This window comes from Atta colombica, unplaced genomic scaffold (genome assembly GCF_001594045.1).
Source record: "Atta colombica isolate Treedump-2 unplaced genomic scaffold, Acol1.0 scaffold52, whole genome shotgun sequence".
NCBI classification, from domain to species: Eukaryota; Metazoa; Arthropoda; class Insecta; order Hymenoptera; family Formicidae; genus Atta; species Atta colombica.
In genome coordinates this window covers 585,360-586,686 of record NW_017259542.1, presented here as the reverse complement: position 1 = coordinate 586,686, position 1,327 = coordinate 585,360, and the positions used below count along the sequence as shown (strand labels likewise).

Here is a 1,327-nt window from a genome sequence, read left to right as displayed (position 1 = left end):
TTTGTGTTAACAAATCCATTTTTTTAATATAAAATTATAATATATATTTAAAATTATAATATATATATTTAATGATAAAAAATAATTTAAATCGGATTCTCAAACTTTAAAATAATAAATAACAATAAAATTAAGGATAAAAGAGTCAGCGCGGGAATAGGTGCCTTCCCCCCCCCACGCATAAATATTAATTCATATAAAATATTTCAAATTGATGATGTGCAATTTTATTATGAACTCTTGAACGTTTCCATTCTTTTTGGAGTCATCCTCAGCAAATTATATATAATCAGCGATCAATGTTAGTTAGATGATTTATTCATGATCATCTAACCAACATTGATCATTGATTATGTATAACTTGCTGAGGATGACTCTCATTAGCCTTAATTTTATTATTATTTATTAATATATATTCTCTTATTTTCGAGCATAGAAGATTCAGTAAAATCACAAAAAGTCGAAAAATAATTATAAACAAAATTATAAGTAAATTTAAAAAAAAACAAATAACATGTATATGAATTTCAAATTTTGCGCTAGACGCTGATAAACATTTGGATAGCATGATAACTAATAATAGGAGAATGGAAACAATATATTTTCGCAGACTGAGCGCTAAATTGAATACAAAACATTGATTAAGATACTTGAAGAACTTGTCGACAGAATGCCAAAAGTTTAGCTTTTGTTATCAAAATTCAAGGAGATTAAACTTGAAGAATGTAAAAAAAAGAAGAGGAAAATAAATTCTCTTTTTAATTTTAGTAAAAATGTATAATAATAAATTTAAAAAACATAATGTATGCAAACTGTATTCACATTCTGTTTTTTTATATTACAAAATTTCCATAATATAAATAGTATGCTGAAATTTTTGAACGATAGTATATATAATAAATAAGTTTAATATTGTGTTTATCATAGCTATTTATATCTATTTTGCGCTCTCAAAGTTTAATTTACCAGAGTTCTTTGATCTTCTACATACAAAATTTCATCCGATCGTCCTGATAGCATTATTTCCTCAGGCTAGAAAGAACGCTAGTTAACCATTAGAGGATGTAGTATAAGTACTTAAGAGTAGCGTGAGTATTAGTGTAATAAAGTAGTAAGTAATAAAGTGTGGCGGGGTGTGTGTGTTTTTGGGGCAGGATCATCACGTCGGCAGGATTCAACATGGATATAGATCTGCGCACGTTGCGTGCGATACGCGTGTTGCGACCGCTCAAACTTGTCTCCGGCATACCGAGTGAGTAGCGCATTAGTACAAATTGAAAAGCGATCGAAAAAAAAGAATATAATAAATATAATTATTAAATATAAT

At 27.8% G+C, this 1,327-nt stretch overlaps 1 protein-coding gene across 1 annotated transcript in view; it reads left to right on the top strand.

Annotated features, from left to right (window-relative positions):
• Positions 1 to 1,327, top strand: part of LOC108691768 (voltage-dependent calcium channel type A subunit alpha-1-like) — a 128,455-nt gene that overhangs the window by 60,963 nt on the left and 66,165 nt on the right. Inside the window, 1 exon segment of the mRNA XM_018199671.1 lies at positions 1,152 to 1,252. Coding sequence (XP_018055160.1) covers positions 1,152 to 1,252 — 101 coding nt within the window.